The sequence below is a fragment of the Strongylocentrotus purpuratus genome, unplaced genomic scaffold, assembly GCF_000002235.5.
Source record: "Strongylocentrotus purpuratus isolate Spur 01 unplaced genomic scaffold, Spur_5.0 spur5_scaffold_20, whole genome shotgun sequence".
NCBI classification, from domain to species: Eukaryota; Metazoa; Echinodermata; class Echinoidea; order Camarodonta; family Strongylocentrotidae; genus Strongylocentrotus; species Strongylocentrotus purpuratus.
In genome coordinates this window covers 8,909,713-8,923,856 of record NW_022145606.1, presented here as the reverse complement: position 1 = coordinate 8,923,856, position 14,144 = coordinate 8,909,713, and the positions used below count along the sequence as shown (strand labels likewise).

Below are 14,144 nucleotides of genomic sequence, written 5' to 3'. Positions count from 1 at the left end.
TCTCTCTCTCTCACTCTCTCTCTCTCTCTCTCTCTCTCTCAATCTCTTTCTGTTTCTATTTTTGGGGGTAATGATATGATTGCAGGGCCCTCAGGGAGAACAGTATTAATACTGATGAGGCTACCCTGGGTAAACAAGACATATCATCATTGTTATTATAATCATATCTTGTTTCATATTATGTTTACTCATTATCTATCCATACATTTTTCTGTATTTTTCATATTTGTTCTTCTTCTCTAAACTTCTTTATATCACTCTCCCCTATGTCAATTACTTATTTTATGCACTTGCAATGTACATGCTTATGTAACATATTGTACATATGTTTTTACACATACATGCATAGTAATGTCATTCTACATGCCATCCCCATGAAGCATAATGTAAACACCCAAAGCTCAGCTGCATATAGGCAGCTACAACATAGAATGGATTGGTCCATTTTGGTGACAGGGGTGTCTGAGGTAATGCATCTAGGAGGAAGAAAGATTATGCTATTTACCTGTACATGTATATTTGTATTCAATGCTAAAAGTTAAATTTTCTGTTTGGAGCCAAAAGGTTAACGCTGAAAAACGAAAGGAATTAGCGCCCTTCTGGCTTCAAATAAAAAAAGACGTTATGTGCACTGTGTTCTCTTCACAATGCTCATATTCTGATAATGATTTTTGGATGATTCCATGAGTTGGAATGCCAAGAAAATAAATGGAAATGATATTTTATCCAGAAGTATGATTGAGAATAAACCAAATAGAATTTGAAAAGAAGTTAAATGATAAAGGTACTATATGTAGATTGATGTTAATGTTTGAAATACTGTATATTCATGCATTGTTTGCTATTTATTCTTCACAAATTATGTTGTATTCATAGCAGTGTAAAAAAATTAAGACAGATAACAAGAAAAGCATTACAACTAGCTTGACTTGTGAGGAGAATTGCCGATATCTGAATAACCAAGTTGTAATTAAGGTACTAAGAGCTAAGCTGTCAATCTGTGTTGGCTGAGACATGAAAATACAAAATGTTAAAACAAGGAAACATAATAAAGCCAAAAGTACAGATGGAAAAAAAAAGGTTTTCTTTATTAAAGTAGGGACTTAAATATATGTGAAAATGTTCTGCTTTGAAGAGTTAATAATAGCTTTACGAACAAGTCAATTAGTTTCAGGTTTTACTATAACAGAAAATATAAAAGATGTTACATGTATATACTTTTTGTAATTACGTTCTCTGTTTAAAACTTAGCCAGATTTTCAATTGTAAATTCAAAGAGGGGAATTATATGTGTGGGGATAAAACATAACAAAATATAATCAGGATAATGTTTTTTTTTAAACATAGCCAGTCTTTTTGATACTCTTTAAACTATTGATTATGTAACAGCTAGTAGCACTGTGTGAACGTGTTTCTTTGAATTATGTTTTAATTCATCATGTTGACTTTGCGTTTCTTCATGTAGAAAATAACGCTCTATTTTGTACGTGTAAACTGTGTATTTTGTAAAGTTGAAAAGCATGTATATATTTGGGCACTTGCGATTTGAGAAAGAAACTTTTGTGAGATGTGAGCTAGGAGATTTTTAAAGAAGTAACGATTTAAAGTAACGACTTAAAGCTACAATGTGTTTATTATAGCTCTGTGCATACAATTCTTCCGTATGTTAGCTTTAATTAAGAGAGTTATTTTGTTAGTGTTTTTGTAATGTGTACAATAATGGATAAACTGCAGAGGATACGGTTTGTGTTCATGAAAGGTTGATTTAAATCAATAAAAAATACAAACTTGCAACATTTGATTTTCTTTGTTTTGATTTGCAGTCACTTGCTTGATGATGACATTAATTATTGTGATCAATTTCAATCCAATCTCTTTCTCTCTCTCCCATTTTCCTCTTTCCATCCCTCTCTCTCACTATCTCTTTCTTCTTGTTCTTCTCTGTCTCTCTCTACTTTTTCTACGTACTATCTCTCTCTCTCTCTTCTCCTTCTCTCTATCTCTTCTTCTATCTCTCTTCTTCTTTTTCTTTTCTCTCTCTCTTCTTCTTGTTCTCCTTCTTTCTATCTCGCTCTTCTTCTTCTCTCTATCTCTCTTCTTTTTTTTCCTCATTCTTCTCTCTTCTTGTTCTCCTTCTTTCTTTCTCTTTCTCTCTTTTTCTTTTTCTTTCTCTCTTCTTTTTCTCCTTTCTATCTCTCCCTTGTCTTTTCAACCTGTCGATCAATAATACTAATGATGTTCTAATTTAGGTGCGTCTTTTTTAATAAATAGCACTTACAGTATATTCCCGTCACTTTGATTTGAGTCATTTCTTTAAATTTTTGTATTGGTATGATATTGTGCCACTACAAACACTAGCCGCTTCAGGTAACAATAGAAAATTTTGTTCAGATGATCAGACACGGACCAGGGGCCTGTTTCACAAAGCCTTTTTTCAATGACGAATGTTTTTATATTTATATTACAATTTTTGTATTAATATATGATAACATGAACTACAAATACAAGCCGCTCCAGGTAACAACAGATAATTTTGTTCAGATGGTCATTAGGACCAGGGGCATGTTTCATGAAGCCTTTTTTCAATGACAAATGACAAAAATCAGTGACAAATCTGCTGATACCAATCAGAAGCAAGGATTTCAGTAGCTTATAACAAAAGCTGTCATTTGTCACTGATGACAAGTTTAGTGAAACGCCCCCCAGCTATTGCTTTTTGGATGCAGCATCGCACATGCTAAATTTGTCCAGTGCTGCACAATATGAATGCACATGGTATACACACCTGTATAGCTGTACATAATGAAGTGGAAGCTTGACTGTTTAATGTAAAGAGGTCCTTGTTATATTAGGTATCTTGTTACATCAGGGTAGTAGGAAAAAGGAAGAATATAAAAGAGCTGGGACCAGCAAAACAGTTTATATCAGACCTCTTTATAATGAGGCTCCACTATATATACTGTATAGATAGATTGGTTTCCACAATATCTCCTTTTACAAAGAGTGTATATTGGAAATTATTTACTGTACATACAATACTGGTACACACTATTCAGAAAATTGTCCTTCAGTTGAACTTCAGAGATATAGTGGCGGAGCCTATGGAAAAGTATAGCTGTACGTTATATAGAGAAAGGCAACATTACATGCATGACTAAGAAAGCAAATAAAACCCTTGCCCTTTACAAGGAGAATTACAATAAACCCATAAATGTATGAAAGATTTAAACAGAAACAGATTCAGGAGTGAGCACCGACCGGTACATTGGAGAAAGCAAACATTGCATGACAAAGAAATCAAACTCTGATCGTACCAGGAAACCAAATGATACAAATGGAACAATAAAAGTGTCTACTTGGCAAGCTATTTATAATGCATACAATATGAGAGTACACACTCTACACCTGTACAGGGGCCATTTCACAAAGCCTTCAATGACAAATGACAACAATCAGTGACAAATCCGCTGATAACCAATCAGAAGCAAGGATTTCAGTATGATAAAAACTGTCATTTGTCACTGATGACAAGTTTTGTGAAACACCCCCCTGCAGGTGTTAATTGGACGAAAGCAAACATTGCATGAATAAGAAAGCAAATAAAACTCTAACCCTACCTGCAGTGAGAAAAGTAAATAGATTATAATTAAACAAAGCAGATGTTTGATAGTGCACCGTTCATTTACACCTCATCAAGCTTACAGTTACATACAGTTACATAAACTAGATTTGTCATACCCTTGTAAATTAGATTCGTTGGTGTTTTTCAGAACTCAGAAATGAAAGGTGGACTGGTTGTATAGAAGACTTTATTGAATTACTTTAGATACATGTACCATAAGCACTCATACGTGACATTCTAAAGAAACATATTCCCAGAAAAATCAACTTTCACATACTTGAAAAATTACAAAACTTGGTAAGGGTAAGAATAAATTACATGTGCATGTAATTGTTAACTGTAATTTACATGTATGTGTGCATTGAAATACTATCAATTCTGCATAAGTCAAAGCTTATCGGTACATCTATGTCAAATTTCACTTGGAAAGTGTAAATATCACAGCTTTTGCATACTAGGTTGGTCCAAAAAAATTGGTTTAACTTTTTTTTGGTGTGTGTGATTTTGAGTTTTGTATGGTTCCTTTCATTACGATGCAAACTGGCAACACAACAAAAACTGATAGACGGCATGAAACAAACGCACTCATTCTATATATATAGTGTGGTATCTATCAATGAATACCTCCTTTATTTCTAAATATTTTATCAAAGATTGCTTGACAAGCTTTAGCTGCATAAAATATGAAAAAGTAATGTACAGTACAACAATGTCTAGACAACTTCACTTGGTGCTCCTACAGTGTACATGTACATGATGACCTCCAAAAATTATATTTTCATTTATCATTTTTTTTATTACATACACATGTGCTGTACGAAAAAAGTATGAACAACACGATTATACATACATTCTACAAGTACTGGCACAGTGTTTGTGTAAAAGAACTACCAGCAAGTGTTACTGACATTATTATCAGGAAATAAGAGGTCATAGTCTGCAATCAATTATGCAATAAAAAAGTATGCACCATGAATTGAAATCATGGTATCGTATGGACAATGGAGCTAGGTTTATAACTCAGTCGTTAAAAACAAAGAGTTACCGGTAACGCCATTCTGGCTCTGTACTGGGCCCGTTTCATAAAACTTGTTCTCAAATCTCAATATCAAATGCTAAATTTCTCAGACAAATTTGCTCTCAACCAATCAAATGCCATGATTTCAGTAGATTATAACAGGTTAACTTGTTTTTGATAATGAGTTTTATGAAACAGGACCCAGAACAGGCGATATTAAAGACATCTCAGATCATTTCATAACATTATTTTCTTTTCATTTCTCTTAGTTTTATTATTCAGTACAGTGAAACCTGTCAATAAAGATCATTCAAGCCTACAGTTGTAATAGAAATACATACTCACTGTTAGTTGCATGTATTATACTGACATACTAGCCTTAAAGGTACTATGTCCCATTTGCAGGCCAAAAAATGAAAAAGTTAAATTCCAACTGCATTTGAAAGATACTTATTTACTTCCCTAAAAAACGTGGAGCTTAAAAATGTCTTCAAGTGGGAAAATAATGACTATTAGTTGTCAAATTGACTTTAGGGCTATAGAGCCCAAAAGTAATAGTCTTGATTTTCAGACAATTGTACCGAATGGTCATACGTTTTATGCTGCGCAAAGATTCAATCAGTTTAATCTTGGCCATCACAAGAAGTGGGTTATTGATGTAGACAAATGCTCATGTACCCTTTACAACTCTTTTCATGTACGTTATTACCAAAGAAGAAAAAAAGCCAGTCAGTCACTCAATAGTGTCTGACAGTGAAGTCTAGCAAGTAAACGAGTTCCTTGCATAATTTGAATATGAGGACACTGTTAACGTTTAAATTTCACAGATAGGACATACATGACATATTTATAATTCCTGCAAAGTTGTACAGAATTTGAGGTTGGCTGCAAAAGGGACATAGTACCTTTAAGACAGGTGGCCACTTAGACAAGGTTTGACTGTAATCAATCATTTCTCTATCAATATAAAAGAATTATATATCACATGTACTTCCTTTCTAATCATGAGACATTCCAGTCTTCCAAGATCATAAACGATCATGATATTCTTAATTTTGTTTCTCTCAATTTCATTTTCAGTACAGTGAAACCTCCCTATAAATACCATTATACCCTAATAGAAATACATACTGACTGTTAGGTGTACATGTATTACACATACATGTATACTGACACATTAGCCATTGTATAAAGATGGTCATCAAGTCAAAGTTACATGTAGACTGTAATCATACTAATTGATAATTTCTCAATCAATAAAACAGAATTACATGTACAGTGTACTTCATTTTAAATCATCAAGGGACATCTATGATCATCACAACAATCATGATATTCTCAATTTTGTTTTCTCTTGATTTCATTTTCAGTACAGTGAAACCTGTCTATAAAGACCATCTCTGTTATACAAGGGAAACAGAGGGGGCCACTAGTGGTAGACAAAAGGAATTTAATAATAATAATAATACTGGTAATAACAACGTTGCTAATAAAGTGCTTTCCACCAAAGTCTAATAAGCGCTCTAACAAACAAAATACAACAAAAATACATATATTGAACAAATAAAAATTTAAAAATTACATAAAAACCTCTAAATTACAATACATATGAAATATACATCAATGGGAGTAAGTTAGTCATCAAAAGTGATTTTGAATTAATGTGTCTTGAGACAAGTTTTGAATTGGCCGACAATCCAGACAGTTTTTGACACGTAAAGGTAGTTTGTTCCAAAGTTCAGCAGTATAAAGGTGTCCACTAAGACAAGGTATGACTGTAATTGGTCTTTCAAACAATAACAAGGAATTTCTTCATACAATTTCACAAATACAATGTATATTGTCACATAAACATACAACAAATCTATGTACTGTTAAACATATATATATGTTTAAAAATGTAAGAAATATTTAATGGGCAAAACACACCTCAACTCAGCCCCCCCCCCCCTCTAAAAAGGATTACAATACATAAATACAAATTTAAAAAAAAAAAAAAAAAAAAAAAACTCAACCAGCAAAATTTAAAAATTTCAATTGAGTAATCCAACCTGTAACCCAGGCCCATGTGAAAGAAGTACCGGGTATGTAGTATTAAGGCAGTTGCGTGAAGCGTTGATAACAAGTTTCCCGCCGTAAATTAATAAAATCAAAACATTACATCCATGATACACCTGACTCTCCCTCTCTATATCTATTTTTGTCTCTGTCTCCCTCCTCCTCTCCCCATCCCCTCCCCCTTTTCTCTCTCCTTCAACTCTTCCTCCTTCTTAGCGAAAACAGGGGCGTGAAAAGACTTGTCCAGAACATAAAAATGATCATTTTTGAAAATTGTGTTCTAAAAGTTAGAACAAAATCATTAGGATAATTAACAAACCACTTACTATTAACATGTCTTTGTGTGTTGCTACAACACGTAGCTTAGCTACTAGTACTGTGCAATTGATGAAAGTCTAATTGTCCAAATCTGCAGTCTTTAACAGCTTCACAAAATTACGAGTTTTCACATTTCTAGTTTTACGATATTGGTTTATGATCATCATTTTATTAAATATTTTATAATTATCATGGCAATAAACTGGTGAAGTAAAACATTAACTTGCAGTATCAACATTCACAGAAACGGTACATTCACAGTTTCAAAACTTGACGCTCTGAATTAGCACTATCACACACAATATACATGTATTATTAGTTTTCACTATATAATAGTGATGATATTACAGACAGTTGCGACAACTCACTCAAAGTTCTGGGGGTGTTTCACAAAGATCCTAATTTGAACTTATCTCTAAGTTGGACTAAACAATTATGGAAGGCCATTATCATCCTTGAAAATATTTTGTAAAAGATATTTTAAAAGGCATAAAATGTTGATTGAAATCATTCATATTTTCTATTATCTTGGGAGATGTCATGTTCTTGATGTGGAACTTATGAAAAGTCTAAAATACTTGAATTTTTGCATTTTAATTTTTTTTTTGTTTGTAAGGCTACAAATGGCTCTCCATAATATTTAAGTCCAACTTAAGAGTTAAGTTCGACTTGGAATCTTTGTGAAACTCCCCTGGGTGGAGGGAGGCAAAAATAGCTTAATGTCTTGCCAAAGGACATTCTGTCATCCAAATGGACTCGAGTACGTCAAGACTCAAATGTAAAGCAGTTTGAAAATAGAGTACAAACTGTTTACCAAGTCTACACTACATCTCTGGGAAGCATCAGGTTTAAAATCGTCACAAATTTTAATTATTCAAAGTTTGAAAGTCCTTCATTTGCTTCATCTGAGGAGAGATTGTTTTTAAATGATCCCTCTCTCCAATCCCAAACTCTTTCAAATTGTCTTACCTTTATCCAATAGCATTTAAAAGAGTCAACTTTAATAGATTTCCTACAAAAAAAGGCAGTATAATAAGCAATCTACAAGTAAATACCAAGTGTATGTAAAATAAACGAGAGCAAATAATGAAATATCCTATATACATGTATACCATTATTTCAAAACCAAAAAAAGAGAAGAAAAACAATTATACATACATTTTTAAAAGAACAGAAAAGTAAACTACATACATGTATATATTACCTGTACATGATGTGATAATAAAATTCAAGAAAAATCAATGAAATTCTGATAATAAAATAAAATAAGTAATAAAATAATTGGCAAAATGTTCAAATACTGGCAAGCAAATGCAAGGATAGCTATACCCATGCTTCGCAGAGTCTGCTCACGACAAAATATTCATACTTCATAATTCAAACTTTTCATAAAAATCTAATCTGCACCTGTGGGCGTGTCCCTTCAATCTTTCACTACAGTCCTATGACCCGCTTCCATCTTTAAAACACATATTATACAGAATCATGATAGGAATAACACCTCACCGCTACAAGAACACAATTATTTATTGAAAGCCTCTATACATAATTGCACTATAAAGTAAAAACAACCTCTATTCAACCTCTATTCAATCTCTATTCAGCAGCATTATTCAACCGTCAGCAGTGACAATGATCCATTGAACTGCCTTAGAAATCAGTACCGGTGTTACTCCTTTAACAGGCAACGCACAATTTCATTTTCAATGTATCAGGTTTCATGAAAGAAAGTGATAGATATTGATAAAGTACACATAATTCTTTTAAATGCTTATAATCAGTGAAAACAAAAACATCTTTGGATTTGTATATATTGGTAATTCAAATGTTTTGTGCATACAATGCAAGTTGCTTCTAAAGACCTTCACATCTTCTCTTTAAATTTTGTTGTTACAATAAAACAAATTTGGGTACATGTACAACAATTAGTGTTTTTCAATATTTTTTACATGTATCTAAACCAGCTTCACAGTAGAATTCCCTGGTCCATAATTTCAAAGAATTTGTGGGAAAACCACTAAAATAGGCAGAATCTTGATTTCTGCGAAATAAGGGAGAGATTCTCGGCTCATGTTTGGAATAAAACATTGAAGCGTCATAGTACCTCTCTCTGCCTTTTCATTTCTTCTGATTTGTGATATTTTTTTGAAAATTCTACAATATCATTGTACTGCCAATCACAGCTTCAGCTATGACATACATTTGTTCATATAGAAGCTTGAAGCACTTAGTGAAAGCATACTGAAACAGGTAATTGTTCTACTAATTTTGAAGAAAGAACTAATTAATATATTGGACTTTGGTATTTTGGTACAATTCAATAACAATAACAGTCTTCTTCAGCAGTAACATGAATTAGATAATTCCTCAATAGGTTTCCTACACAAGGACATCTCACTAGACCAACAAGTCTTACAAACCTGCTATCAGTCTCCCTTGCTATTAACCTTGTGTACTGTACTTTGTTTTGAACTACAATCACAGAAAATGTAGATACCGAGTAAGAGAAAAAAAAAACAATATCTGTTTGTGGCTAATAAAAGGTGCCATTTAAAAGACAATGAATTTTTTTTTCTTCAAACTAATGGTGATGTCAATGTACAGTATAAATATGATTGAATTACATGTGGGACATAAACTGAAACAACAAATACATGTACATATACATGTAGGTCTAAAAAAAAGTAGCCTCTACCGTTGAATTGTCTTTGTGCAATCAAATATAAAAATGTTCATAAAATCTGGAATAACAATGCTAAAGAAACACAGCTACATGTACATGTATGCATGAATATTCTGGGGGCATTTCACAAAGATTTTTTCCAATGACAAATGACAAAATTCAGTGATAAATCTGCTGATAACCAAATACCAATCAGAAGCAGGGATTTCAGTAACTTATAACATAAACTGTCATTTGTCACTGATGACAAGTTTTGTGAACCCCCCCCCCCCCCCCCCAGACTTAAAATGTGCATGTATTGTATGGTTCAACTATGAATTTAGTGTTGGTCATTTGCCAGCCATCATGATTCAGAAAGCAATTGCAGTAGGATACATACATATGGTTCAATCACCCCCCTAAAGTTTCGACCCACCACGCCCCCTTCATCCTTCATTTCGCTTGCAAATGACCGACACACGCTGAACCTCAAATGCAAACTGAATGGCATTTGCAGATCCGGGTGATGAAAAGGTGAAAAGGTTAATTAATCTAGAGTACTTGTAATAAAATAAAAACCTTTGAAAAAAATGTCAAAGACCGCCAAAAACTCATGAAATATTCCTTAATTACATAATATATTTAATTCTTCATATTGAAATCCAGTGGCTACATAATATGATAAAATACATGAATTCAATATGTGGCTATGATAAGGTTAGGGTAAATTGAGTAAATTATGCTCATCCATAATATCCTGCGTTCTGTCCCAGATGGCTTGCATGGCTTCTTCGGCTGATACGACCAACTCCTTAGCTTTGTCCATATCCTGCAAACAATATCGTTGAATGAGCTGTCTTTTGTTCGGTAGCGTCTTGATCGCGAGGTACGCCATCTGCCGCACGAACCACGGATGGTACTTCCCAAGAGTCTCCCCGTACGTTTTCGAACAGAGAGTCGACGTCGGATCCGTCTCTTTAGCGGGAGTGAGTCGCGTGAGGAGGACGACGAAGAATTCCAACGCTCGGTGGAGCCGGAGAAACGTCCGGGAGCCGCTATCGCGACCCTTGTCGTTCTTCCGCGCTGTCAGGTTCTCGCGCATCTCGAAGTCGATCATGGTCTGGACGGTGGTGAATTCCTCAGGATGGTCTGTGCGGTGATCATGGATAATGTTGTTTTTATGTTTCATGTCATTAGCCACGAATCCGAATACAGTGCCCAGAAGCGATAGCAATCTACAGAAGGAAAATGGAAAAAAGAGAATAAGTATTTGCTTGTCCTTCTTAATCTCATTCTTCTTGTTTCCTGTACATGTACTTCTTTTTGAAGTTCTGCATCCTTCGGACTCCTTCCTACATGTACTTTAGTCTTCTTCTCGTCCTTCCTTCCTTGATGTTCCTTCCTTTTTCCTCCTTGATCTTCTTCTCTTTGTTTTACTTCTCCTTATTCTTCTTTTCTTCTTCTTCTTCTTCTTCTTCTTCTTCTTCTTCTTCTTCTTCTTCTTCTTCTTCCCCGTCTCCTCATTCTTCTTCAAGTTTCAACTTCTCATTCTCCTTCATTTTGATTTTATCCAAATATAATCATCTTGTGAGCAGGTGAGTGAGCTTTTAAAATTTATTTTAGGCGACTGCCTTCTTCTCAATTCTCCCTTTATATTCTTCCCTGGTATTATTAAATCGGGGAATGACATACAAATTACAGGCAAATACATCAAATCTAGATAGGCCCACATAATTAATGATAAAGAATACATAATTGTCCTAGACTCTTAGTATTAGACTTAGACTTTTTTCTCGAAGTGTGTCCCCCAAACATTATTACCAACACACGGGACTACACGAGTGCACGCCCTACGAATACTTCCTGGATCGCTACTGCCGTCGAGGCGAGTCGGGGCATGCAATCATTGCAATGCATGACCAACAGTTAGAATCAGAGTCAGAGTTTGAACAACAAGGTTACGGTCTAAATCTTACCTTGTAATCTCAGAATGCCCTCTGAGGTAGTGTTCAAGATCTATCGTTCCATCTTCGTGAAGGGCTGCCGTAAATTCACTCCGGATTTTCTCCAAATCGAATCCGTCTGGGGCCATGTTGCTTTGCGTTTTCGAACAGTTTTCAGATACAGTTAGTTGTCACAATAGTAACTTCTTGATACAATGTACATGCCGGGTATGTAGTCGGCGTGCGCAGTTTTTTATTTATGAGCAATAATGTGCGTCATCGCTAAACGACGCTAATCTGAGGGGGTGGTTTCTTTCCACATATTCATTGATGACGAATTAAAATCGATCCGTTCAGGGTTTTTCCGTTGCGTTGGCATAGCTATTGCCAGACCCACCTTGATTTATAAAGGGGAGTCGTTGTTCATTAACTTGTGTACATTTTTAATTAAATATTCCCATTGCCATTGGGAATCTGCCGCTGTGTTTGTGTTGTTTGTTTCTTGTTGTTGTTGTTTTATTGTTGTCGGTGAAGCTTGTTGTTGTTTCGTTTTTCCTGGCGGTTGCGCACTTTTGTTGTTGCTGTTTTGTAAAGTGTGTGATCATGCATGAGTGTTGCCCATGCAGTGGCGGATCCCGGGAGGGTGGTGGTGGGGGGGGGGGGGGGGGGGGGCTCCCCTGACAAAAACAGGTAAATGTTGCCTTTTTTTGTGAAGAAAAAAGAAAACGGGCCCCCTCCCTTGCCACCCCCCCCCAAAAAAAAAGTTACTTTTTGTTTTCTTTTGGTGCTCAATGAAGGAGGGGGGGGGGGAGGGGGTGTTGAGTTTAACAAATATGAGTGCTCCCTACCCCTCCCCCCCCCCCCCCCCCCCGCTTATTCGCCGCTAAATATTTTCTCACGTGGGCCCCCCTCTCTGGGCCCTCCCTTGCCGCCGGCTGGATCCACCCCTGGTGTAGCCTACATTGTATACAAAATAATATATAGAATGGGTTCCAGCACATTGTGGCCTAGACTATAGCAGCTAGACGATAAGGAGTAGATGCTCTAGCTCAAAATAAGCGGCTTAAAAAAACAATATAGACATTTTTGTCAATAAAAACAGCGAAATGGATGATTATTATTTTTTTTAAAGTGCGTGGCAGAAATTATGGGAAACTGCCGAGAAAGGCAGATATTTCTATAACATACAACGAGATGTAAAATATACGTGTATGATAGTGTCGGAAGGATGAAAGTATCTTACAACAATTCTGTCTTGGTAACAATTAAGCCTACTCAATACTCTCTACAAAAATCGAGTGATCACTGCATGATGTATCTGGAGAGTGAAAATATATTGAAAATAGAGTTAAGAATAATTCTTTTCTTCTTAGAGACATTTTAAGTTATCATGTCCTAAGTATGAAAGACAGAGGAATCGGCAGACTTCATCAGTTTGACGAATCCTAACCTTAAAAAAACTACTTGGACTAAAGAAGAAAACTGCTCAATCATTTAAGCCTTTATAAAAGGTACTGGAAGATACAAAGATTATAAAGACAAAATGAAGGGGGGGGGGATTTAAAAATATGTTTATTATAGCATGTTTGTGGACATACAGGCCCGAATTCACAAAGCAAGGTTTGAGCTCAGACCAAGGTTTGAGCTCAAACCTCCTTTTGTTTCGCCAAACCTCCCTTTGTTATTTACAAACCAGGTTTGTAAATAACAAAAGGAGGTTTGGCGAAACAAAAGGAGGTTTAAGGTCAAACCTTGGTCTGAGCTCAAACCTTGCTTTGTGAATTCGGGCCACAAAGTCTGAATAAAATTATGGCAGCCGAATAAATGCGCATACTAATAAATATAATACACATTATTTATCATTAACTTTATAGATTGACACCAAAACTGCAAAAATATTAGTTCCAACCAGTTCTAACTAACAAATAATGAGTAACGAGTACAAAGATTAATCCACCATAACCTTGCACTACGTCAATAACAAAGGTCAAGGCTTGGGTCAAGGTGTAAGTCTTTATCTCACACTGACTGCATGGGCAAGAATAATAATCACTGAAACGTAGAGCTGCAGAAGAAAGAGCAAGACGCCCTCTCACATCAAAGCCTGGCCAATCTTTGATCATCAAAATCGATGGATATAATAAACACAACAACAATGACAACAACTTATACCAACGTCGGATTCTTTAATAAAAACTTGTGTAAGGGACAAACTGAATTGTTTATGTGCATGAACACATATTAATATTATAGATACATGTATGAATAAATAAATAGATAAGTACATAAATAAGTAAACAAATAAATATATAAATGTTAATTAAATGCATTTAACAAAATGTATACATTGATAAAACAAAGATCTGGATAAATGAAAAAATACATGAATAAATGAAAAATAGATAAGTAAATATTAAATCAATAGATTAATAAATCAATAAAAAGATATGAAATAGAAATAAAAACAAAAGTAAAATTAAAAGGCCGAAATTAAACTGATGAAATAACAAATATTAAATCCTT

At 34.7% G+C, this 14,144-nt stretch overlaps 1 protein-coding gene across 1 annotated transcript; it reads right to left on the bottom strand.

Annotated features, from left to right (window-relative positions):
* Positions 1-9,969: 9,969 nt before the first annotated feature.
* On the bottom strand, positions 9,970-12,057 carry LOC578906 (ceramide-1-phosphate transfer protein). Its single transcript, XM_779044.5, has 2 exons — positions 11,655-12,057; positions 9,970-10,913 (listed from the first exon to the last, which is right to left on the bottom strand). The coding sequence occupies exons 1-2, from the start codon at positions 11,768-11,770 to the stop codon at positions 10,397-10,399; spliced, it is 633 nt and encodes a 210-aa protein (XP_784137.3). The 5' UTR covers positions 11,771-12,057; the 3' UTR covers positions 9,970-10,396.
* Between the last annotated feature and the right edge of the window lie 2,087 nt (positions 12,058-14,144).